Raw genomic sequence first — 24,214 nt, forward strand, 5'->3', positions numbered from 1 at the left:
TGTACAACACAATTATCAGAAAAACGGGGGTAGAAATAACCTGCTTTTTGACTCTTATAATCTGTGGTCAACCCTCCCACGTGCAGAGGTCAAGGCTGACGAAGAACGGAAATGTTGAGCTGATAACAAGAAGAGATGCAGTGACACATCTAAAGGCAAACAGGTGAAGAAACAAAGTTCATGCTTCACTTTTAGATCTCCTTTTTAGGAACATATGATCCTGTGTATAAACCACCATGTATGACATTCCCATCGGTTTAAATTTAAACACTCCTTAAAGCAGATATTAAGCCTCCAGCATCCTGCGGTACATTTGCTTTTTGTTTGCAGACTGCAGAAAAAAAATCTGTGCTTCAAAGAAAAGGTGGATCTGAATTCTTCGACGTGATTAATCATTGATTTTGCTGAAAAGGTCAAGTACGTAGGGCCGTCTTGTTCCAGTTACTCCCACAGATAAATGGAAAATGTGATTTTTTTACTCCAAAAAATGTTGTGTTCAGCTCAAAGAACGACCCGCTTCTCCGTTTGTAAACATAACATTTATTCCACTTGTGAGTCAGAAGTTTACATCATGCATTCAGATGACATTTCTGTGCAAGTTCCTAAAATTCTGTGTTTGGGACGCAATGACCCCAAAGTGTGAGGCTTCCACACTGCCTCTCACCTGATCCTACATCGATAAAATCAACAAGTCAGGTGTACAGTCACTGGACCATCACTGACCTTTGATCAGAGTCAGATCAGTGGGGGCTCACGCCACTCACCGGACAACAGCATGACTAACACAATATTTAATCAAAGAAGCTTTAGGTTTTAAACCTCCTGACAAACCGTTACACCGCGCCCACCTGTCAATCAGGTCAGCTACACACCTTATTATGAATAACTCTTATCCTTCATCAAATCAAAACTGATGAGTCATCAAAACATTCACCCCCCGTACAGTGTGTGTCCATCGAGACATGAGCTAATCACACCTATTTGGTTTTTTGAACCAGGCTGTAAACATGTTAATCTCTGCTGTAAAAACAGACTTTTTTGAATGGGTGTGTATGTGACTTCCTGTGCTTCTGCAGCCAGCCTCTAGTGGACACTCCAGGAACTGCAGGATTTTGCACTTCAGCATCGTCTTCCTTTGTCAACACCTGAGATTGCCCCTTGTTACATACAATATGACCAGCCTGATAATTTTACTTAAGCTGTGTATTCACTAAGCTTCAGTTTCTTTTTTAAATACTTAGACAGATTGATATATTTAAGTTTTTTATTCTGGGTATCTAAGGGTTGTTGTTAGTCTTCTCTAATACTTGACAAATAGCAACATGTGTGCTTATGAATCTTTTTGTTTCCTTAAAATAAATCAAGAATAAAAAGCCACAATCTCTCCTAAACATATTACAAATCACATTTCGTTTTGTTGATTATATTATTTGGTAAATATAGAAGATAATTACTCGTAAAAATATCTTTAAAGACACTTAAACATAAGTTAATGAAACACATGTTCTGTTGATTCGGTGTGTTTATCACAAACTGTACAGTTGTTCTCATTTTCCAGGTAAATAGTTGAGCAACACGACAGCAACTTAGAAAACCTGTTTTCGGCAACTTGGTGCCAGCGCGCCCTCTAGAGGGGAAACCGCGTCATCTATGACGTATGCACCGGAAACCACGTGGTCCAGCTTTTACGCACACGCGCATGGAGCAGCTGGGATGACTTCTCTGTAGGAACAACGAAAACACAAAGTTATATTCTTCATCGACACTATGGCGGGCAAATCGGAATTTAAAATAAACTCCAAGTTCGCTCAGAAATATGATAAATACCGACAGAAAGAAGAACTGCAGAGACGTGAGTGTGACGCTGCTAACGATGCTAACATATGATGCTAACACCATAACGTGGGGAAAGCGTGGCCGGCTTAAAACGTATTTACTGTGTGTAATATATGTGTGTGTGTGTGTGTGTGTGTGTGTGTGTGTGCAGTGAAGGATAAATACGGAGACCAGGCGGATGAGAGTGACTCTGAAGATGAGTCCAGCTCTGATGACAGTGAAGTGGTGAGCATCTCCATCTCTAACAGAACAACATCTTTTTTTAGATTTCTTTATTTAAAAGGGACAACGCACATTAATTAACAAGAGCAACGAAGTCACACATGTAAATGTGCCAGATTTAGACATACAGGCTAATTTTCATCTGCAGTCCCTGGCAGGTTGATGACATTTAAGAAAACATTAAAAAGCAAACAGGAAAATGCAGCACAAGAACATAAACACAAAAACACATAAGCATAACAAATAAAACAACACAAGTGTTAGTTAAAACATAACACATGGAAGCAATTGATAAAGAAGCACACAGACATAAAATAAAAATGTGTAACATATAGCACATTTAAATACAGACAAAAGCACCACGCACAGACAAGGAACATATAAGATAAGATAAGATATACTTTATTCATCCCAGCAGAGAAATGTAGGTGTTCCAGCAACCAGCATACAAACACACAACACATATATACATAAACACACAACACATATATACATACAAACACACAACACATATATACATACAAACACACAACACATATATACATACAAACACATATATACATACAAACACACAACACATATATACATACAAACACATATATACATACAAACACACAACACATATATACATACAAACACACAACACATATATACATACACACACACAACACATATATACATACAAACACACAACACATATATACATACAAACACACAACACATATATACATACACACACACAACACATATATACATACAAACACACAACACATATATACATACAAACACATATATACATACAAACACACAACACATATATACATACAAACACATATATACATACAAACACACAACACATATATACATACAAACACACAACACATATATACATACACACACACAACACATATATACATACAAACACACAACACATATATACATACACACACACAACACATATATACATACATACAAACACACAACACAACACATATATACATACATACAAACACACAACACAACACATATATACATACAAACACACAACACATATATACATACAAACACACAACACATATATACATACAAACACACAACACAACACATATATACATACAAACACACAACACATATATACATACATACACACAACACATATATACATACACACACAACACATATATACATACAAACACACAACACAACACATATATACATACAAACACACAACACATATATACATACACACAACACATATATACATACACACAACACATATATACATACACACACAACACATATATACATACAAACACACAACACAACACATATATACATACACACAACACATATATACATACAAACACACAACACATATACATACACACAACACAACACGTATATACATACACACAACACATATATACATACACACAACACATATATACATACAAACACACAACACATATACATACACACAACACAACACGTATATACATACAAACACACAACACAACACATATATACATACAAACACACAACACATATATACAAACACACAACACAACACATATATACATACAAACACACAACACATATATACATACAAACACATACAAAAAACATGAGCCCACAATACATAGCCAGGATAAAAAAGTGGTATAGATGGTCCATGTTCATAAGTAGCTGTTACTCATAGACAACAGTACAAAATACTAGCTCTGCATAGTATGATAGATAAATAAAGAATTATTATAAAAAAACAGTAAAGTGTGCAAATATACAGTTTGATATATGCAGCTCAGGCTAAAGTTTAAATATGAAATATATATATCTTTATACTGTATATAAGTAATATACAGTATAAGCACAGTAACATCCCTTTGACACGTGTATTTATTTATTTATTTGTCTGCCTTTACAGGAGCTGGACCCGGAGATTGAGAGAGATTTCTACAGAACATTATCTCTGCTGAAGAAGAAGGACCCGAAGATTTATGAGACTGATGCCAAGTTCTACTCAGAAGGTGATTGTTGTTGTTTGTTGGACTTGTTGATAAGTGACAACAATCAGAGATTAATTATGGTGTGTGCAGTCACAATCCAGCCCCCAGACGCCTTCATACCTGACATTAAATGAGCAATCAGTGAAATGTGTAAAGTGACAGACTGATGCAGAGCTGGCTAAACACTGAAGCTTCACTGTCCACCACATGGCGACCTGTGTGAGGCCGATGAAAGTGCCTTTATTTAAACACCACGTCTAATGGTCTTTCTTTCAGGGGCGTCCACCAGCGAGGAGACACCTTCCACCTCCAAGAAAGGCGTGAAGCCGATGTACCTGAAGGACTACGAGCGTAAAGTCATTCTGGAACGAGAAGGGTGAGCGAGCAGCTGATGACTGGAGTCCTGCATGAAGCTGTTTAAAAACATGTTGGATAAATATATGACGTGTGATTATCATCCTACGATCGATTTATTTCACTTCAACAGAAAATATGAAGACGACGAGGAGAGTGATGACGAGGAGGCGATGAGGAGACGAGAGGTAAAAAGTGTTAACAAAGAATTCAACTCTCAACAATGTGTGAGATGTTTTTATTAATCTTTGTTTCCCTTCACAGCGAGCTGCCTCCCCGAGCTACATGCAGGAGCAGAGGGAGCTGAAGGAAAGGTGAGACTCAAACAACCTGAAGGTTCAGAAAACAAAGAAGAAGACAAACTGACTGACGCTAATAAAAAATCACTTTTCAGCTTCCGTAAGTTCGTCCAGGACAGCGACGACGAGGAGGAGAAGGAAGGCAACGAGGGAGAGAAAGAACCCCAGCTGCTGATCAGGAGGATCAAAACGCAGGATGAGAAGGTGTGGCGCTGAGACGGCTGACTTCCTGTTTGGAAAAAGAGACGTCCATAAGCTGGATAAACTCATCTGTGTGTGTTTGTAGGATAAAGAAGAATCAGACTATGTGGACTGGCTGAAAGGTCAGGCGGAGGTCGAGGGCCCCGAGGAGGTGAAGGACATGGTGAGTGTGGGGGGGGCAAAGCGGCTTGAGTCTGGCCTTAAGCTGAGTGCTGAGAACCAAAGGACGTCTTGTGGTTCTGTCACTTTGATTTCTTTTCATTAAAAAAAATCAATGGCACAATTTCATCCTTTCTAAACTTTAAAGTCTTAATATGTGATTTTATTTTTCACTCTTAAATATAGAAATCAAGTATCTCCTCTGAAAATAACTCTGTGAGTCATGACTGTCTACAATGGGTGTAACACCCGAGTCCCACTGTCTGTGATGTTTTCAGAGTTTTCAGAGTCCTATCTTCACTTTGTTTACATCGCCGGGACGGCCGGCTGACTCCTCCCCTCGTGTATAAAAGTTGTTTAATTGAGGGACTAGAGAAAAGAAGAATAACATACTGTACTCACTGCTTAACTGTGTTTCTAGATCACGCTCATTTCAGGTAAATTTACATGCAGTGTGAAGATACGAGCAGAATAAAGATCGCTAGCATTAGCATGCTAACACAACAATGCAGCGCTAGTTGTTTTGGTTTCATGCTGGTGCTCAAGGGCGACATCTGCTGGATCAAAAAATCACATATAAAGACTTTAAAGCAGAAGAAAATGAATGCACCTTTATTTTCTCTAATAAGAACATTTATTTAGAAATTCTTGTTTACGTTTTGAAGTTAAAAAAACTTGTTTTGCTGGGACAGAAATACCTGAGAGATTACTGGAACGACCCGGAGCTGGACGAGAAGGAGCGTTTCCTCAGAGACTACGTCCTCAACAAAGCATACCTGGAAGAAGACCATGAAGAAGACCGGTTTGTAGCTTCCTGTTTAGACCATTTTTATTTTTTTTTAAAGGCTGCACGATGTTATATGGAAGGATTAACCACACAGACTGTGGCTAAAGTGTCACCACCTCTTTATTTTATTCATTTATTTATTTATTTAACATGGACAGTAACATTGGTTCTGTAACATTTAACCATGCACAAGTTCCAGATGCACTGCTCTTAGTGTTTATAGCAAAATGCTAATTTGCAACACCTGTCCACGGGAGGACTTTAAGAAACAACAGAGATAAAGATAAAAAGATAAACAGTTCAGCTATAAATACAGCGCAGCTATGAATGCAGCAGGTATAAAATACAGTTACAGTTAGTTTGAGCGTTCATATCGATGTGGTGATGGCGTTATATTGTTGTCAACGACGACGCAGCGCTCTGTGTTGCGGCATCGTGCAGCTCGGTTCTTAAAGCCACATGACGCTGAAGATTTGAAATAAATGTTCCTGCTTCATGAAGGATCCCGACCTACGACGAGGTGATCCAGGACGACGTGGAGGACTCTGAAGAGGAAGGCGAGACGTTCCTGGAGCGTCAGGACGACTTTGAGAGAAGCTACAACTTCCGCTTCGAAGAGCCCGACGCGCAGGAGGTCAAAACGTACCCGCGTAACATCGCCACGTCTGTACGCTCCAAAGACGAGAGCAGGAAACGCAAGAGAGCAGAAGTGAAGGACAGGAAGCAGAAGGTACGTTAAAGGGTTAAATAAATAAGATCCAATCAGTGTGTGTGTGTGTTCGTTCCTCGCCTCATGGATCCGGCGGCGGTGTGTTTCAGGAGAAAGAGCAGAAGCGCGAGCAGCTGAAGACGCTGAAGAACCTGAAGAGGAACGAGATCATGGAGAAGCTGAAGAAGCTTCAGGAGCTGACGGGGAACGAGCAGCTCGCCTTCAGTCAGGACGACCTCGAGGGAGACTTTGATCCTCAGCAACACGAGCAGCTCATGAAGGTCGCCATGACAACGCGCACACACACACACACACACACACACACACACACACACACACACACACACACACACACACACACACACACACACACAGTCCAACACAAACACACACACACACACACACACACACACACACACACAGTCCAACACAAACACACACACTCCTAAAAAATACACACACACTCCTTCACAAACACACACACACACACACACACACACTCTGACACACACACACACACACACACACACACACACACACACACACACACACACACACTCTGACACACACACACACACACACACACACACACACTCTGACACACACACACACACACACTCTGACACACACACACACACACACACACACACTCTGACACACACACACACACACACACACACACACACACACTCTGACACACACACACACACACACACACACACACACACACTCTGACACACACACACACACACACACACACACTGACACACACTGACACACACACACACACACACACACACTCTGACACACACACACACACACTCTGACACACACACACACACACACACACACACACACACTCTGACACACACACACACACACACACACACACACACACACACACACACTCTGACACACACACACACACAATAATTCTCAATAATTACAATCAGCAGAAATATTAAATGTTTAAAATCCTGCTGCTCGTTAAACTAATCTGAACTCCTGATGGAGGTGATGAAGATGATGGTGGTGGTGGTGATGATGGTGATGATGATGATGATGGTGGTGGTGATGGTGATGATGATGATGATGATGGTGATGAAGATGATGATGAAGATGGTGGTGATGATGCTGGTGATGATGAAGATGGTGATGATGATGATGGTGATGATGATGATGATGAAGATGGTGGTGATGATGATGATGATGATGGTGATGAAGATGATGATGATGATGATGAAGATGATGATGATGATGATGATGATGGTGATGATGATAAAGATGGTGATGATGGTGATGAAGATGATGATGGTGATGATGATGATGAAGATGGTGGTGATGATGATGGTGATGATGATGGTGATGATGATGATGATGGTGATGAAGATGATGATGATGGTGATGATGATGGTGATGATGATAAAGATGGTGATGATGGTGATGCAGACAGCTTTAAGTCCCTGTGATGTCACACACTCCTCAGCTCCTCTTGTCCAATCAGATGACTTGATTGTTGTGTCATCAGTAGACACACCTTCCTCAGGTGTGCTGTGTTAGTCTGATGAGCTCCATGCTGGTGATAAAGCTGAAGCTCATCTTCTGCTGCGTCTGTTTCCTGTTTCCAGAAGTTCTTTGGGGACGAATATTACGGAGGAGGAGAAGAAGAGAAACCTCAGTTTGATGATGATGAAATCGAAGGTAAGACTCGAACTTTACGTTTTATTTAAGAAAAGAAGTTAACAGAACGTATTCAAACAAACAAACACTCAGAGCTACACACACACACACACTCAGAGCTACACACACACACACACACACACACACACACACACTCAGAGCTACACACACACACACACACACACACACACACACACACACACTCAGAGCTACACACACACACACACACACACACACTCAGAGCTCCACACACACACACACACACACACTCAGAGCTCCACACACACACACACACACACACACTCAGAGCTCCACACACACACACACAGAGTTCAGGTCAGAGACATCGTTTTTGTGTTTCGGTGTTGTGGTAGCACGGCTAAGTGAGAGCTCCACACACACAGACAGATATGCGTGTACACACACACACACACACACACGCGTACACACACACACACGGTAATGTCCGTCCTGTTCGTTGTTTTGTAATGAAAGTCGTGTTTGTCACAGATCACTGGAACTGGGACACGTGGACCGGAGAGAAAGGAGAGGACGACGACGGCGGTGAAGAGGAAGAGCTCGACGGCGAGGACTACGACGCCTCGGGGCCGCACTGCGAAGACGATAACTTCGTCGTGAGTATTGTGACTTCCAGTCGTGTGATTGGTCCTCGTCAACAGGAAGACGTTTGACTGACACGTCGTCTTCTCCACACAGATGGACGCAGACTTCGACCCCAGCCTGCAGACGGCCTCCAAGAAGAAGAAGAAGAAGGAGAGGAAGAAGATGAAGAAGGACGATCTGCCGCAGACGGGCAAGAGGAGGAAGAAGTCTCACTTTGCTGAGGCCATCACCAAGGAGAAACCCGTCTTCGATCCACGTGAGTGTGTGTGTGTGTGTGTGTGGAACTCAGCTGAAATGAAAGAACCAAGAAAACTTGAAAAATAAAAATACACGAGTAGAATTTCAAAATGTGTCTGCGGCTCAGTGGACGTCTTAAATCTTTAGTCTCGTATCCACTCAAGACAAAAAAAATTCTATCAAAAAACAGAATTAAAATGAGAATCACCGTTAAAATCGTATTTTATTTTTTTATTAGATTTATTTTTGTGCCTCTTTATTGTAGAGATAGGACAGTGGATAGAGAGGAATGACATGCGGGAAAGGAGCCACAGGCTGGATTTGAACCCAGGCCGCCCGCTTGGAGGACTACTGCCTCCATACATGGGGCGCGCGCTGTAACCACTGCACCTCAGTAAAATAGTTTTTTAAATGTTTTTTGTTTCAGAGGAGAAGTCCTTCGAGCAGTACCTGGACGAGTACTACAAGCTGGACTACGAGGACATCATCGACGACCTCCCGTGCCGGTTCCGTTACAGACAAGTTCTGCCCAACGACTTCGGCCTGAGCACCAACGAGGTGAGGACCAAAGCCCTTTTAGATTTTAACTATGTGTTAAGCCCCGCCCTCTTTGGAAACTGTTGTACACCAGCGAGTGTACGCTCCTGATCCTGAGGACGGTTTGATGACGTCGGCCGACTGGCTGCTGGTGAACGATGCTGCAGTGATGAGGATCTGTTCTGACCTGGTATTGTTTTCTCTCCGGGGAGAACTCTGACCAGGAAGTGATCTCACTTTAATCTTCTCTCTGAGCAGATCACACCGGCAGCTCGTGGGAAGTGTTTAAACTCCGGGGGCGACCGAAATAAGAGGTCAAAATTCAGCCGATTCCCTGAATCAGCGTTTTATTTCACTGATTTAAATTAAAGAGTGTGCTACTTTGGCTCCTCTGCAGGTTCCACTCTGTTTCACCTTATGTCCCGCCCACAACACGATCTGATTGGCTAGATGTCACAGGAGTAACAGACAATCAACACTGAAGTCAGAGATTGTAATTTTCACAGTCGATGTTTATCTGTTCAGATCGGTCGACCTCTAGTTTAAACTCAGTCGACTCTGATGTTCCAGAAACGATAACGTTGTTGACTTAAACTGATGAATGACTCTTCTTCTTTCCCTTTTTTCAGATTTTAGAAGCTAACGATAAGGAGCTGAACAGCTGGTGCTCTCTGAAGAAGACGTGCATGTTCAGGTAGAGGCTCCGCCCCCTCATTTAAAAAGTGTGAACGCCTGTTCGGTTGTCTCCGGTGGTTTAATGACACATCGTTTTGTTTTTGTTTTTTTAGGTCTGAAAAGGAGGAGATGAGTGATCTGAAGAATTATAAAATCAAAGCCCAGAATGAAAAGAGGAAGAGAGAGATCCTGAGCTCTGTGTATTCTGAGTGAGTAAAAATGACACCCAGCGACACGGCCAATCAGAATCATGTATTACACCATCAGTGATTAATGTATGGTCTTTAACACGTCTGTGATTGTTCTCTACAGGGAGGACAAAGAGGCTGCAGATGTTAAGACCAAAGTGGGAAAGAAGCGAAGAGATCGTGTGAAGAACGCTGAGAAAGAAATCCCAGGAGCGGAGGACGGAGACGCTGCGGCGTCCGACCCGGACTCTACAAGAGAGACTCTCGCTCAGGACGGGGAAGACAACGACGAGGAGGAGGTTCTGGTTCCCGTGAGTAAGAAGATGAAAGCAGATGAAGAACCCCAGGAGGCGGTCACTGCCGAGGAAACTGCAGATAAAACCAAAAAGGTGAAAATCAGGAACGAGGTCCCGCCGTGGGTCAGGAACAAGCCTCAGTATCCAGGATGGCAAGGCGTCAAAAGAACCGGGGTGAAAATAGGCGGGCGGGAGTTCAGCCGGTCGAGACTGAAGGCGTACGGTCTGAACCCCAAGAGACTGTTCTTCAGACAGCTCGGACGAACGAGACGAAAAGCTCAGGAGAAGAAAGAGAAGCAGAAAAACAAAGAGAGCGGCCGGCTCTGAGATCAGAACAATACAAAGAGTTTTATAGTCTGATTATTAAATGTTTTCATCATGAAAAACATCAAATAAAGAAAACGTTTGATTCATGTTTATACTATTCTAAATAAGATGACATGCTGAAATGTTTTCTCTTCTACATTCATGTGTTTAAGATTTCACAACGACTGTAATAAACTTTTATTATTCATAAATCATTCCTGAACTTTTCCAGTTTTTTATCGTAGTTTTCTTGCTTATTATCCATCAGATTCAAACAGGTGAGTGTTCATTTACTTTACATATTTTTACTTAATTTGAAGGCACAGTGGTTCCATGTTTTATACGTCTATTGTACGTGAACATTTTTCCAGCATTTTTGTTTTTTATAGTCGCCAATCGTATATTAGGTTGGCGTGCCTCTGCAGCCTAAAACAACGAACAATACTGTAAAGAAACGTTTTCCTAGTGTTGCTAACCTTGCCTAGTGTTTAAATTGTTTTTGAATTAAGTGTTCTGTTTTGTTTTGTGAAAGAGGGGCAGATATTATAAGATTAGTCTTCTTTCTGCTCCAAAATTTGAGATTTTTCGTTTGTTTTTCTTAACATCATTGTTTCTTTGAATGAAATAAAATTGACAAATAAATAATAATACAAAAATAACTCCGGTAAAACGGTAAGAACCCCAAAAAAACACCGTAATTTGATGTTTCCGGTCAGGAGATTGAACCGTTAGCTCGGTTTAAATGAAGCCGACCGTTGATAAGCAAATATATTCTGATAAATATGTAGGGAGAATTAATTACATTTAAACATGTTAGCAGTTTTGACATAGAGGATCGCTGTTATTGAGATTTAAAGTATTTAACTGATTAAGTGTTCACAGTACTTGGCATTAAGCAGTTTGGTCGTCGATGCTATTTCAGTCCTGTACTGTAGGTGGCGATATGCGCGGAAGCTGCTGCTGAATTTCCGCCAAACACCAACGAAGAAGAAGAAGTGAAGCGCGGTCTGTTTTTGAATCCCGGAAAAAAGAAACTGTCCGGTAAGTCGCTTTTTGCCCTCTAACCTACACATCTTTGATCAAAATTATTTTACAAACATAGTTACAACGACACATGTAGTTGAGTCAACAGTGTTGTGTTACATTTGAGTCACTGTCGTATTTTAGAGTTTAACGTTTGCTTCGTTTAACTACAAAGTAAACAAATAAACAAATAATGGAGACTAAAGTCACTGTAAATGTTTTAAAGCTGATGTTTAGATAGTAAAGAATATAATATAGTGAGGAGCAGTTTTAAAAATAATTAATACATTTAATAAAAAATGTTTTCCCCAGTGCGGTGTTATGGGTTAACGAGTTACCGTGTTAACTGGTGACAGCTTCTGTTGTTGTTAGACGTAAAGTGTTGTTGTTAGACGTAAAGTGTTGTTACGCACATTGACCCATTAAAAGACACTAAACACCTTAACAAAAGTCAAAACAAAGGGATTTATTACAATTACTTAAACTTAATGATAATTTAGTATAGCATGCTCACTGCACCTTAATCTGTATATTATAATCCTAAAATATATTTATATTTATAGCATTTATTTATATTTATAGCATCCCATTAATCCAGCCATATATACCCAATAATTCACTTTTTTTTAATCTACATCTGTAAACTTTGTAATTACTGTACATAGCACAGATTCTTGCACTTTCTGCTTATTGCACTTCAGGTGAGATGCCAAACCTCATTTCGTTACTCTATACTTGTATATGTGTAATGACAATAAAGTTGAATCTCATCTCGTCATCTCATGACACAGATCAAATTAGAAAGTAACTTAACAACAGACAATCCCTGACTGAGAGGCACAGCAGTCCCAACAACAGAATGCATCACTTTCTGCAGCCAGCCTTTTAAGCTCTGAGGCCAGGTGTGCCTTGTTGTTCAATAGTGGCTTCACCTGGGCTGGAGACAACAGGAAGTGGAGAAGGAACACACAGCACAGGGAAACACACAGCCGTAACAGCGTCCTACACACGTCTTTTTATTTAGATTTATTAAAAGCATGAAGTTGAAATATACTCGTCAGATATGTATTTTAATCTTGTGCCTCTCACTCAGCACCAAAACATCATTTTGTGTTGAATCTCTTCGCTTTCTTTTTCTTCACAGTCTCACCACGATGGCTCAAGGGAACAAATTTCAGGACTTGGAGGAGACGGCCGAGGCCTTGGTGGCGTTCATCAACAGCGGGCAGCTGGAGCAACTGAGCCGAGTGAAAGTTGAACATAAGGCTCTTTTTGACCAACACGTAGAGACCAAAAAGATTGTGACACAGATTTTAAAAGGTAAGTTTAGAACACCGTTCATCCAGTGAACATCACCTTCACCCGGTTTATGATTTCAGGGTTTCTGGCGTCCATGCCAGAAATGAAATAAAAATGGGGAATAAACACACAGCAGGGTTTGAGTTCTGCTTGAAATGGATCTCACTACGGAGAAAAACTTGAGCCCATAGCCTACCTTGTGTTCCTAAGAGCAGAGATCCATTTGTCACACTTTTATGTATCTTAACAGGAAGGAACAGCTTCTTCTTCTGCTGCTATTTCAGGCAGGAACAGCTCTGCGTGCGTCAGATGAATTGCATGACTTTATTTAGCGTCCTTTTAAACAGTGAAGTGTGAATCTCCAATCAGAATGATTTAAATTGGATTGAAGACATTTCACACGTCGTGTAAATAAAGCAGATGTTCCTCGTCCCCAGATGTGGCTCAGGTCGAGGAGAGCGCGGGTCAGAGGCTGCTCGACATGGAGGAGGAGAAAAAGCACCGCGAGATGGAGCTGGACAGTCTGGAGGAGCAGCTGAAGAAGTGCACGGCCAAGAGCCAGATCACAGAGTCCGAGCTGCAGTATCTTTTAAAAGTGCATATGATGACGAAACGTTAAACAATTCTCCGTCATGAATGAACCCGGTCTGGATTGGTCTGGATTGGTTTTACCCTCCTGTCTGTCAGCTTCCTTAATCCTTGCTCAGATTCCTGCAGAGAGAGTTTGAGAGTCTGAGGACCGCTGAACACGAGCTTCAGAATCTACAGAACGAGGTGGATGAAGACACCACCGAGGTCATCCCCTCAGCTGTGTGAGTACTCCGACTTCATCCCTCAGAACAGAATGTAGATTTCCCCTCAGGGATTATTAAATCACTCTCCCGTCTGCCACAGGTACGTGTCTCAGGTGTACTACCTGATAACAAAGATCAAGTGGGAATACAACACACAACCCGGCGTCTTGAAAGGAGGTACAGTTCTCCTCTGTCGTCATGTTTTTATGTGTATCGTGTGTTTTTGTGGCGCTCGATGCTCAGTGTGTTCTCTCCTCTCGCAGTTCATTACGGTGCAGATTTAGCCACGCCCATCAACATCGACACGTCTGTGCGATCTCGGAGCGACGTCAGCGACCAGCTGTGGGGCTTCGTCAGCGCCGAATGGTAGATTGACGGATGGTGGTGGTGGTGAAGTCCACGGTGCTGTGTAAAATATTTATGTTAGTCTGTGAACGTGTTTGTTTCCTTTTCTTCTCTTTGACACTTTTATTGTTTTTCTAATTAAATTTCTCACATTTGGTTAAGAAGTGGTTCTCTGGTGGTATTTCAGTAACATGGATTCAAAAAAACACAAAATAATGATTTCTATTCAACACATCAACAACAACAAAAAGCTCATCAAGATTTCATACCACGAGACGAGACATAACAAAACAAACATTTCATATTTAACCAAGTGGCAACCTCCGATGTTAAAAAAAGAGGCTGAAGTGCAAAATCCTGCAGTTCCCTGAGTGTCCACTAGAGGCTGCATCCCTAGTTTTGTGTGCAGAATACGGAATTTACTCAGTAGTGGACTGGTTTGGTTGATATCCAATATGTGTGCGTCTGCCAGCTCCCCCTCTGTGATTGAACTTTGCCAAAAACTGAACAAAAACAAAATCCAGGGAAGAATAAAGAAATGTGGTCAGAAAGAAAAAGGGATAGAAGGACTCTAGAATACTTTTTGTTGCTATAAGATAAGATAAGACTTTATTGTCTGTTTGCACAGAAATGTGTCTTGCATTACAAGCTCAGAGATCCTCTCATCACACTCAAAAGACAAACATTAAAACAGCTGCATTGAAAATCACATTTCAGGAGTGACATAAATACATAAATAATGTGAGTGTGCTCACAGTCCATGTGCAGCCCAGGTCAGGTTCATTAGTGTTTGGGAATGTTACTGTTTGTTTGTAGACGAGGCTGGGTGTTGTGTTGGCCACTAGATGTCGCTGCAGATCTATTTTAGTTTTAGACCTCTCTCTGGGTACTCCAGCTTCCTCCCACAGTCCAAACATGTGCTCGTTAGGTTAACTGGAGACTCTGAATTGTCCGTAGGTGTGAATGTGAGTGGTGCTGGTTATTTGTTGCTATATATCAGAACCTGTGATTGGCTGGCCAGATAAAGGATGAACCCCATCTCTCACCCAATGACATGATGACAGGGGAACTGAGCTGTATAGATAATGGATGGATGGACTAGACCTTGCAGATAGAATGAATTAGAGTCGGGTCTAAGGTCGCTGCAGGTGACGTTCATTCTGCCCACACTGAGTCTCTGCACTGCACTTGTGTGTGTGTGTGTGTGTGTAAATGTAGGGCCTGCTTTACCGAGAAGTGAAACCTCTACCTCCTTCGTAAAGCCCCATCGTGCCCTCACAGTGTGAGCGTCGTGGTCGGTTCAGAGCGTGCAGGATGACACCTCCAGCTCCTAATCACCAGGTTTGATCACCGAGAAGAACCACGCAGCGCCGTGTGGTTTCCTTACGGTAAACACAGCGTCTGTCGGGATGTTTCTTTCTGCAGCGTCATGTGCATCTCTGACACACACACACACACACACACACCAAATATCAGCGGTTGACACGTGGCTCACACAGAGATGTGGTGTCTTTGTGTGAATCTATCATCACTCTCTATTTGATGTTTTGAGGTTTAGGTTTTTATTTATTTTGTTGTAAAACTCCTAAAAAACCCTCTTAATCTAAAACCTCAGACTTGATCGTGTTTCATGAAATGAGTGAGAGTTATAACAGTGTTTGAATTTAATTTGAAGGCATTTAACCAAATCTTAATTAATGAGTTTTTAAGGTTTAATAGCTCTAGTGCGATGATACTACTTTACAGACATTTAGATCTTTTTATTTTCATATTAAGCAGATACATTTTAAACTGTATCAGAGATAGAAAACTTCTCGGCAACATTTCTGACACGTGAAACCAAGCGGTAACTTCCGATGTTGAAAAATGAGGTCGATGCTGAAGTGTAACATCCTGCAGTTCCTGGAGTGTCCACTAGAGGCTGGCTGCAGAAGCACAGGAAGTCACATACACACCCATTCTAAAAAGCCTGTTTTTACAGCAGAGATTAACATGTTTACAGCCTGGTTCAAAAAACCAAATAGGTGTGATTAGCTCATGTCTCGATGGACACACACTGTACGGGGGGTGAATGTTTTGATGACTCATCAGTTTTGATTTGATGAAGGATAAGAGTTATTCACAATAAGGCGTGTAGCTGACCTGATTGACAGGTGGGCGTGGTGTAACGGTTTGTCAGGAGGTTTAAAACCCGCCTCAGCTCCAGCTCTCAGCCTGTCGTTAGGTTGACTGAAAGTTAGACTGAGACAGCATTTCCAGCATGGAGACCGCCATCGATGGGACTCCAGCGCCCCCTGCAGGAACAGACGGGGGACGTCACAGTGTATGCATGAGAGTAGATCAGGAAGTAACTGACAAACACACCTCTGTGTAAACTTCATTCACATGTTTTTTATTCAGTGCACATATAAAACTGGCAGCATAATTTAAGTGAGGTTTTTTTTTTACAAACTGCAGCTCAGAAAAGATAATATTTATATTTACAAGGTAGCTAAAAAAAAATCAGTAAATAGATTTTATTTATCTTTACATTTATGTACAACATATCTCATGGATAAACTGTCCTTTGATTTAATTTCCCAAATTTCTCACTCTCAGTCGTCCGGACTTTGAGGAGTTTGATATCGGCTCTTTTTTTTTCCACAGGAATGAAAGATGAACTCTCTCCACATCGAAAGCTCTGCAGCTCGAGACGTTTTGTCCCCCGAGCCGTGGAGAATCACTCGAGCTCGTTAAACCGATAAGACGTCAGAGAACATCGCCTGTCGGGTTTAATTGCTGCTCCTCATTCATCAAGTGTTGCTACATCTGTCAAAAGGACCTCCAAAGCTGCAAACCGCTCGGCTCAAACCCCGCCCCCTCTCCCCGGGCTGTGACGCGTCCTCAGTGCCGCTGAGCCTCTCATCTCCAGCGAGGAGACCTCTACCCACAATGCAGCTGACCAAAACTCACATGGCAGAAATTACATGGTTTTGGCTGCAGCTTTTTGGGTGTGGATGCTCCGTGTTTGTAACAACATATTATTATACGCTTCACAGGGAGAGGACAGGAGGAGGATAAATCTGCCGCTGGGCTGCATGAGATTTATCCTCGTGTCCTAATTGTTTGCACATTTTTTAAATTCAATTTCGTTCTTTGAGGAAACGCATAAACTCCGACAAGAAGTGGTCTGATTATCAGGGTCTTAAAAAAACATGAGATGCGTTTTTTTTTCTTCCACAGGACACTAAACGCTATAGAGGCACATTTAGTCTTTCACGGTTTAAGATTTAGAAAAGATGCACAGAAAACTCTAGTGCACAGACTCCGCCTCCCCTTACGGAGGCCGGAAGGAGTCAAAGGCTCGACGACGAACGTTTAGAAAAACAAGCAGCATACTCAGAAACGCTGCACATTCAAAAAACATGCAAACTCCCGACACAAATGCAACGCTGTGATGTTGAAAATTAATGTTGTTTCAGATGTTGCAGAGTCTTTGCCAACTTCCGGCCCGGTACCCCTGACCGCAACCCGACACAAACTAACAACAGAAGAAACCTAAAAGAGAAACTACACATGTAGCTCCGTCACATCATGACCTTAAAGAAACTGGCAACAAATCAAATCACCACAGAGGTTTCAAAAGACTCCGAACAACAGCAGCGATGCAAAATGACCACAAAGGGTTGCACAGAGATGAGACAGAGACACAGAACAATCTGCAAAGACATGAAACACCGAGACAAAGAGACACGGGTAAGATGCAAAACTACCACAAGAGATGTAAAAACTGAGGAACAGAGATGCTCAAAAAGAACCTCAAAGAGACGCGAGGTGAAGACAAAAAGACACCAAACAGCTGTGAAGACAAAAAGACACCAAACAGCTGTGAAGACAAAAAGACACCAAACAGCTACAAAGACATGCAAGGAAACCAAAACTTTCACTAAACGACTCCAAAGAGAGACAGAGAGGGACAAGTCACAAAACTACTAAAAACTGATTAAAAAAATATTTAAAGAGACGCAACAAAATCCTGGAGATGCAACAGGAAGACAAAGAGACACAAAGAGACGCTAAAAATGTCAAGCAGTTAAAATATCCCATAAAAGATGCACGAGAGGACTTCAAAGAGACGTGCACGACCTCACATGGACTTAAAACCACGCAAAATGACCACGAAGACGAGCTTAACCCTCAGGCATCAGTTTAATTTAAGACCCTCTTAAGTCATTAAGGACAAAAATGTCCATGCCAAAAAACTGCTATAAAAATAGAATGGATTGATATTTTTTTCTACTTTTTTCTGCATAAATCTCTTAAACAACTTCAGACCTGCTCAAAACTATCAAATATTCAATCAGTTTTAGGAATTTAACCCTTTAAATGCCAGTTTGATTACTTGATGTTATTGTTGTTATTTAAGAAAAAAAACACAAAAAGTTATTTTCCATAAAACAAATATTTGCTGGCTGGGGGATTTTTTTAAAATCAGTCTTGGATATGTCAAAGATTATCCAAAATATTGACTTTGATGCATTGTTAGTTTTTGTGTAGCATCAGATTTAAACCCTTTAACCCTTTAAATGCCAGTTTGATTACATGATTCTGGCATTTAAAGGGTTAAATTCCTAAATATGATTGAATGTTTGATAGTTTTGAGCAGGGCTGGAGTTGTTTAAGAGATGTATGCCAAAAAAAGTAGAAAAAAATATCAATCTGTTCTATTTTTATATCAGTTTTTTGTAAGTGGACATTTTTGTCCTTAGTGACTTCTGAGGGTAGTAAACATGTTTCTCAGTGTTCTATTGATCTATTAAAAAAAATAAAATGTGCATTCCAAAAAATGTCGAGAGAGAGTCTTTCTTACAAAAATGTGTGCCATATGCACTAACAGACAAAATGATGACCAGATGAAGAGGAAACATTTGACCAAATGGACAAAGATGTCCATGATGATGCATGAGGGTTAAAGATGATAGACGGTGACAGAATAACAACACAAAGACACAAAACTATAAAAGATGAAACAGCTGAAACTGTCGTGCCGTTTGACGCCATTTTGTGTCAGGAGTTTGGTTCAGATGTAGGCGAGGGTTAAGGGGGGACTTCACGTCTGTGCCCGAGGTTTTTCTGTTTTTATATCCGTCACTGCGTCGAGCTTATTGAAGGTTAAAACCCAAAACTTTGCCCGAGTGCGACAGGAAACGTTCTGCGACTGGAGAAACACCAACAGAGTGTTCGCTCTCAGTTTGTTGGGCGAGTTGCCCGTGTCACGTTTTGGACATTTGGGGGTAAATGGCCTTGATGGTGGAGGGGGTGAAGTTCCCCGAGGACACCGTGGTCTCCAGCCCCTCCAGTCTGTGCGAGGGGGCGTCCATCTTACTCGTGCTGCACTCGAGGAAGGGCATCCCGATCTTCTTCACCTGGCCGTCTTTGGTGAGCAGGCAGCGCCGGCACAGCAGCCGGAGGATCGCCCGCCTCATGTCCTTGCTGGTCAGCGTGTAGATGATCGGGTTCAGGAGGGAGTTCAGCATGGCCACGCCCAGGACGTAGTCGGCCTTGAAGAGCACGGCGCAGCTCTTGGCTGGGCAGCAGAAGTCCAGCAGCAGGAAGACGAAGAGCGGCAGCCAGCAGGCGATGAAGACGCCCAGGACGATGGTGACCGTCTTCAGCAGCGCCATGTACTTCTGCGACTTCCTGTAGAGGCCCTTGCGCTGGGGGACCGAGGCGAGGCGCTGCGTGTTGGACTTGACGATGCGGAAGATGCGCACGTAGAGCACCACGATGGACATGAGGATGGCGCTGAAGACGGTGATGCAGAAGAGGACGTAGCTCTTGGCGTAGAGCGGGAGGACGGTGGAGCAGCGGTCCAGCTGGCCGATGCAGTTCCAGCCCAGGACCGGGAGGATCCCGAGGAGCACCGACAGAACCCAGCTCGCCCCGATCAGAGCGAACATCCGGCCCTGTTTGTCCCCCTGGTACGGCTTCATCCTCACCATGGTGACGTGGCGCTCGATGGCGATGGCGAGCAGGCTGATGACGGACGCCGCCAGCATGATGAACACGCCCCCCTCCCTGAGGAACCACATCACCGGGGTCATGTTTAAGGTGTTGGCGCCCGACATGATGATGTTGACCATGTAGGTGAAACCCGCCAGCAGGTCGGACAAAGTCAGATTTCCCAGCAGGTAGTACATCGGCAAATGGAACTTCTTGTTCTTCCAGATCGCCACGAGCACCACGGCGTTCTCGAGGACTATGAGGAGGCAGACGAGCAGGAAGACGATGCCCTCCGGGGTGAGCCCGTCTTTGTATTTGTTCTCCTTCAGCTTGCCCGTGTAGTTGTAGTGCTCGATGATGACCGCGTTGCTCTGGTACGCGCGGAACATCCGGAGCAGGTTTCCTGTGGAGGGAGGCAGCGGGACGGCGGACGGAGCCATGGCAGCGTAGGCGGCTTGTAAAGACTCTGTGGACATTTTTTTTTAATTTAGTGCTTCCAGAAAAAAGTTACTTCTTCCTTTTTTTTAAATCACCTTTGAAATGAATTAGATCCACAGAGAAGGCGTCATTTAGTCCTCTGACGATGCATCTTAGTCTTAAAAACTTTAACAAAAATAAAAGACAAAATGTTCCTTCTGCTGCTGTGAAGAAGCTTCCTGTGATTATTGTCTTCCAAAAATCACATCTGTTCAATCCCCTGCTTGACCACTAGAGGGCGATGAGCGCGAACCTTCAACGAAACAGAGGAGAAACAAGTTAATGTGGAAAACTGGAGGATTTAATAGAGGAAGTCTAGTGTTTAATCAATAAACATTTTTAAATCCATCAAGATGCAAACACATAATATCGAATATATCTACATGAGAGATGAGAGTGAAGCCTCCAGAGTCAAACATATGAGCGTTTCAAGAATTAGACATTAAAGAGGGTTAATAAGAAATAAAATACAAAGTTTAAACCGGGATTCAATCTGAACATTTGTTGCGTTTTATTCCATCTTATAAATATTCAAACACGTGTTTTAAAACATTATAAAAATGGTGTTAAACTGCTAAAACGAACACGCAAAATATTTGATAAATGCATTTCCTAAAGGCTTCTTCTTCATGCTTATATTCTGTGTTATATCAACTGCAACGCCGAAATGTCCAAACAGAAATAAATGAAATATTCCTGATTGTGTTTATCATTTTTACGCATTTCTGTGCGTATTTACGCACGGCTTTAAAAGTGCAAACCGGCTCATTTAACTCACGCAGACGTCTCCTTTGATCATGTTTCTGTGTGATTTCTTTACGATTCATCTAGTCGCATGCAGTAAAAAATAATCAGAAGGAATATGAACAGAATAAAGTCAAACATTGGAGTTAAAAGTGGCGCTGCATCCATTAAAGTTACGATAAATGTTGGGGTTTTTTTAACGGAGAGGCAAACACACATTTCACGCACCTGCACGAACCACATTTGTTTAAAAAAAAGTAACATTGTAAAGTTTCCCCCACGCACCTGTAAACACGTAAATATCCAGTGAGTCTTTGAGCAGAGGTGGAGAGGACTCGGACTCGGTGGGTCTCTGCACCACAGCGACATGAGAGTGTGAAGTGAGAACGGAGCGGGGCAGGACTCAACACGCAGCAGTGGGTTGGGTTTGCCCTTCAACGATTCCCCCCCCCCCCCCCCCCCCCCCTCCCTCCCTCCTTCGTCTGACCCCTCGAGTTAGTTTCTGATTTGCCCTCAGGAGGATTAGAGCTCGATGACAGATAATGCTCGCGTGTTTGTCCTTCAAACAGGAAGAAAGTGAGATTTGAGCTCTATCAGTTTGCCCTGAGGTGCACACTTGTCTATTATTCCTCCTCATCCGTTTGTGTATTTAATATGCTTTGAAAGTTGTAATTACGTCCACATGTTGCTCTTCAGGTTTGTCAGATTACGTGGGAACCTCTAGCTCCCTCCCAGAGTCAAGGAAAAGAGAAACATCACACTGAAATCTTTAAAAAACCACAGGTTAATTTGTCAGTGGAAAAATAGTAATTTGTGAGAGTGGAGCAGCTGGGTCTGTTTTGCACTCCAGAAATCCCACATTTCAGAAAATAACTCCCCAAAGATCTGCTTCATCTGTAATTATCTTTGAGCCCACACATCAAAAACTCCCTTTTTGGGGTGCAAACATGCCATTTAAACATCCCTCTTTTACCCCTCAGATAGCATCTGTTGCAACATCAAAATACCCTGAATAATCATTTGCTCATGTAAAAGTAAATCCAGATTATTAAATACATTAAATATTCTGTATTTCAACATTTGAAGAGCTTCACTTGACAGCATTTGTAATTATCTTCAAGCCCACACATTAAAAACGTCCTCTTTTTTGGGGCAACATGCTGTTTAAATTTCCCCTTTTCCCCTTAAATGACTTGTGTTGCAAAGTTTAAAAACTCTGAATAATTATTTGTTTGTGGTAATTATAAGAACTCATCAAAATGTTGCGCAAGACGACATATAAAAACTCTCCTCGAGTAATAAATTCAGAGTTTTAAGAGTGCAAATATTTGGTATTTCAACATTTTAACCGCTTGACTTTGCAGCAGAAGCTTCACTTGTAATTATCTCTGAGCTCTTACTTTTAAAAACCTTCATTTTCTTTACAGCAAATGCATCATCTAAAGTCCTGTTTCCTCTCTAAAGACAGACGTCAGGACTTTTAAATACTCTGAATAAAAGCGATAACTCTCAGTTGTCCTTCGTTTAAAACACTCAGAATTATTAATTGCAGCTCAGAATGTACGCCTTCTTTCCACTTTTAGGCGACATTTGTAGAATAAATATCACCGTCTTGTTTTCACTCGGTGCTGGCAGACCAAAGTGGAGAATTACGTAAGGGCGAGGGTGGAGGAGTGGAGGCAGGACTCGGCCTTCTCTAAACAGGAAGCTGCCTCATTGTGCCTCGAAAGGAGAGGGATATCCTCCATGAGGTCACTTGGTAGGAACTGACGTAGAGCTGTGACTCCACAGAGTGACGTCTCACCATCACTGAAGGCCACAAAATCAAAGGATTACTCATTTCCAAATCTGGAATAACGTAAGATTTTACTGAATGTTTTTACAACTTTCAAACGAGACCGGTCGTTAAGATGGTGGAGCAGTATGTAACTCTGCCCCCTAGTGTTTAAAATGGGTACTGCAGTCTAAATTCTAAACATTATAGAGAGCTGTCTCCCCCCCCCCCCCCCCTCTCTAGAGTCCATGCTCACTCAGGTCACCATGTGGTGGACTCTGAAGCTTCAGTGTTTATCCAGCTCTGCATGGGTCTGTAAACCTTTCTGTGTTCTAACCTCTCTCCATTTTTCAAAAGCATCTCCAATATTGATCCTAGTTTGAGCACGTTTCTGCTCACGGGGGGGTTGACATGTCGTGGAAACGGAAGCTTCAGTGTTTAGCCTGCTCTTGAAACCTTTCTCCAGAGGCAAGACTTGAAGCTAGTAGCGGAGTCCACCATAAGTGTGCAGGAGGAGGCCTGCAATTTATGATGGATTCACGCCTCTCCAAGCCGCCTGTCTTATGTTAAATAGTTGTATTTTTGCTTTGTTTTACACCGCAGTATGACCTCCCCAGCTTTATGATGACGTAGGAAAACGCCAGCCTTCTGAATACGGTG

The 24,214-nt window shown here is 42.2% G+C and overlaps 3 protein-coding genes, 1 long non-coding RNA gene and 1 other non-coding gene across 5 annotated transcripts in view; 3 read left to right on the plus strand and 2 right to left on the minus strand.

Annotated features, from left to right (window-relative positions):
- Positions 1-24,214, minus strand: part of LOC132954360 (uncharacterized) — a 128,286-nt gene that overhangs the window by 89,793 nt on the left and 14,279 nt on the right. The window lies entirely within an intron of this gene.
- On the plus strand, positions 1,659-11,331 carry kri1 (KRI1 homolog). The gene is made up of 18 exons (XM_061026508.1): positions 1,659-1,852; positions 1,988-2,061; positions 3,983-4,085; positions 4,341-4,440; positions 4,552-4,606; positions 4,683-4,732; positions 4,813-4,921; positions 5,004-5,081; positions 5,770-5,879; positions 6,366-6,594; positions 6,684-6,854; positions 8,202-8,274; positions 8,764-8,888; positions 8,971-9,133; positions 9,542-9,672; positions 10,281-10,345; positions 10,440-10,535; positions 10,639-11,331. The coding sequence occupies exons 1-18, from the start codon at positions 1,768-1,770 to the stop codon at positions 11,135-11,137; spliced, it is 2,316 nt and encodes a 771-aa protein (XP_060882491.1). The 5' UTR covers positions 1,659-1,767; the 3' UTR covers positions 11,138-11,331.
- LOC132954760 (Z30 small nucleolar RNA) lies at positions 9,813-9,909 on the plus strand. Its single transcript, XR_009665851.1, has one exon. It is a non-coding gene; the product is annotated as a Z30 small nucleolar RNA (small nucleolar RNA).
- spc24 (SPC24 component of NDC80 kinetochore complex) lies at positions 12,110-14,741 on the plus strand. The gene is made up of 6 exons (XM_061027007.1): positions 12,110-12,157; positions 13,283-13,459; positions 13,876-14,020; positions 14,146-14,250; positions 14,333-14,409; positions 14,496-14,741. Exons 2-6 carry the CDS (start codon positions 13,294-13,296, stop codon positions 14,600-14,602), a joined length of 600 nt encoding a protein of 199 aa, XP_060882990.1. The 5' UTR covers positions 12,110-12,157; positions 13,283-13,293; the 3' UTR covers positions 14,603-14,741.
- s1pr5a (sphingosine-1-phosphate receptor 5a) lies at positions 16,949-22,206 on the minus strand. Its single transcript, XM_061026444.1, has 2 exons — positions 22,066-22,206; positions 16,949-21,289 (listed from the first exon to the last, which is right to left on the minus strand). Exon 2 carries the CDS (start codon positions 21,033-21,035, stop codon positions 19,830-19,832), a length of 1,206 nt encoding a protein of 401 aa, XP_060882427.1. The 5' UTR covers positions 21,036-21,289; positions 22,066-22,206; the 3' UTR covers positions 16,949-19,829.

Source organism: Labrus mixtus, chromosome 20 (genome assembly GCF_963584025.1).
Source record: "Labrus mixtus chromosome 20, fLabMix1.1, whole genome shotgun sequence".
NCBI classification, from domain to species: Eukaryota; Metazoa; Chordata; class Actinopteri; order Labriformes; family Labridae; genus Labrus; species Labrus mixtus.

Excerpts from the sequence above, each read along its gene's own strand:
- kri1 (XM_061026508.1), top strand. The coding sequence starts at position 1,768 with ATGGCGGGCAAATCGGAATTTAAAATAAACTCCAAGTTCGCTCAGAAA. Across the intron at positions 6,595-6,683 it reads TGAAGGACAGGAAGCAGAAG|GAGAAAGAGCAGAAGCGCGA; the intron begins GTACGTTAAAGG and ends GGTGTGTTTCAG. Across the intron at positions 8,275-8,763 it reads TGATGATGATGAAATCGAAG|ATCACTGGAACTGGGACACG; the intron begins GTAAGACTCGAA and ends TGTTTGTCACAG.
- spc24 (XM_061027007.1), top strand. The coding sequence starts at position 13,294 with ATGGCTCAAGGGAACAAATTTCAGGACTTGGAGGAGACGGCCGAGGCC. Across the intron at positions 14,021-14,145 it reads ATCACAGAGTCCGAGCTGCA|ATTCCTGCAGAGAGAGTTTG; the intron begins GTATCTTTTAAA and ends ATCCTTGCTCAG. Across the intron at positions 14,410-14,495 it reads ACCCGGCGTCTTGAAAGGAG|TTCATTACGGTGCAGATTTA; the intron begins GTACAGTTCTCC and ends CTCCTCTCGCAG.
- s1pr5a (XM_061026444.1), bottom strand. The coding sequence starts at position 21,035 with ATGTCCACAGAGTCTTTACAAGCCGCCTACGCTGCCATGGCTCCGTCC.